The 1,484-nt window shown below is 62.0% G+C and overlaps 1 protein-coding gene across 1 annotated transcript in view; it reads right to left on the bottom strand.

The window, feature by feature from the left end:
- Nucleotides 1-206: 206 nt before the first annotated feature.
- Nucleotides 207-1,484, bottom strand: part of VOLCADRAFT_89855 (uncharacterized protein) — a gene marked incomplete at both ends in the record, with an annotated part of 2,520 nt that continues 1,242 nt past the window's right edge. Inside the window, 4 exons of the mRNA XM_002949372.1 lie at nucleotides 207-225; nucleotides 316-349; nucleotides 732-901; nucleotides 954-1,170. Coding sequence (XP_002949418.1) covers nucleotides 207-225; nucleotides 316-349; nucleotides 732-901; nucleotides 954-1,170 — 440 coding nt within the window. The remainder of the gene's footprint in view (nucleotides 226-315; nucleotides 350-731; nucleotides 902-953; nucleotides 1,171-1,484) is intronic.

Genomic DNA, 1,484 nt, shown 5'->3' with positions numbered 1-1,484 from the left:
CCGTGCTAGTGCCGCCTGTGCGTCCACCAGTTGCTGTAAGGGCTGCTGTGCTCCGGGTTCTGTGTCGACCCTTTGTCGGGCCTGCTGGACTGCTGGTAGGGCTGCTTGTACACGGGCTCCTGGGCGCAGCCTGCGATGTTGCGCTGTTTTGTTGAGCTGATGTGCACGAGTAGCGAGGCGGCGTTTGAAGGCAGGCCACCACTCGATCAGGCCAGCAGGATTGTCCTCCACAGATGGGGCCGCGGCACACTGGTCGGTAATCCAGGCCTCCAGGCTCGTGGCCAGGTCTTCATGCGCTGTAAAGGCCATGCGCACCCGGCGAATGCCCGGGCCCCTCTGTTCAACCCGGCTAGGCAGCAGGTGTAGGACCATCGGCTGGTGATCTGAGGGGGTGTGCTGGATAATCTCCGTGCGAGCAACATACGGCATCACGGCTTGATTCACATAAATGCGATCCAGTCGGGAGCCTCCTGGGCGGGGCGCTCGGTAGAGGTGGGTGTAGTCATGGCGCAGGGGATGAAGCTGACGGTGACTATCCATCATGGCTGGCCCAGCTGTGCGGAGCATTTCTGCTATGGGGCCATCTCCCCTCCGCCCATCCTCCCCCGCTGTGGAGTCCAGCGCTGGGTTTTCGACAAAAAATATGTATGTATGTATGTATGTATGCTAATCCGCGCCAACCCTGCAGGTCATCACCCCGCACTACACAACACGCGGTCCTGTCAACTTACTGACGATGAACTCAAGTCTGTTGATCTTCATTCCCGTACAGGAGCTGCTATTCGCTCCCTGCGTTGTGGCTATGAGGCGGAAGCAGTAGGTGGCATGAGTGGCGGTGGCGTTCAGGGGTCCTGTTGGCGATACTACTTGGTACGGTGGCCGCAGGTAAGTGTCACGGACACTGCAGGACGCGAAGAAGGGGAAATTAACCACAAGGAAGTTGTTGTCCCCACCGAGAGGGGGTGGCGGAGAGGGCTGCGGTGCCTTGGGAACCTTGGGGGGCTTGGGCGCTTTTGGTGAGCTGGGCGCTTTGGGAGCTTTGGGGGAGCTTGGTACTTTTGGGGGCTTGGGGTTCTTCGGAGCCGGCGGGTGCGGAGACGGGGCCTTGGGAGGCGGACTTGGTGGTGGTGGCGGAGGTTGAGATAGTGGTCGGGGACTTGCATTGACAGGCTGTGGAGAGGAGGGTGGCAGCGGTGAAGTTGCGGCGGGCAGTGGGGATGAAGATGGTGGGGTTGGAGATGGCGGTGGTGGCGGTGGTGGAGATGGCGGTGGTGGTGGAGATGGCGGTGGTGGTGGAGATGGCGGTGGTGGAGATGGCGGTGGTGATGGAATGGGGAACTGGGGGTTTGGCGGGAATGGCATAGATGGGGGCGATGGGGGTGGTCTACCCGTGCTAGGGGGTGGGGGTGGTGGGGGTGGGGGTGCGAATGGCCGTGGTGGGGGTGATGGGGTCGGTGGGACGGGTTGAGGTGGCGGCGGGCTGC

The sequence above is a fragment of the Volvox carteri genome (genome assembly GCF_000143455.1).
Source record: "Volvox carteri f. nagariensis unplaced genomic scaffold VOLCAscaffold_14, whole genome shotgun sequence".
NCBI classification, from domain to species: domain Eukaryota; kingdom Viridiplantae; phylum Chlorophyta; class Chlorophyceae; order Chlamydomonadales; family Volvocaceae; genus Volvox; species Volvox carteri.
This window is presented reverse-complemented; position numbering and strand designations above follow the sequence as displayed.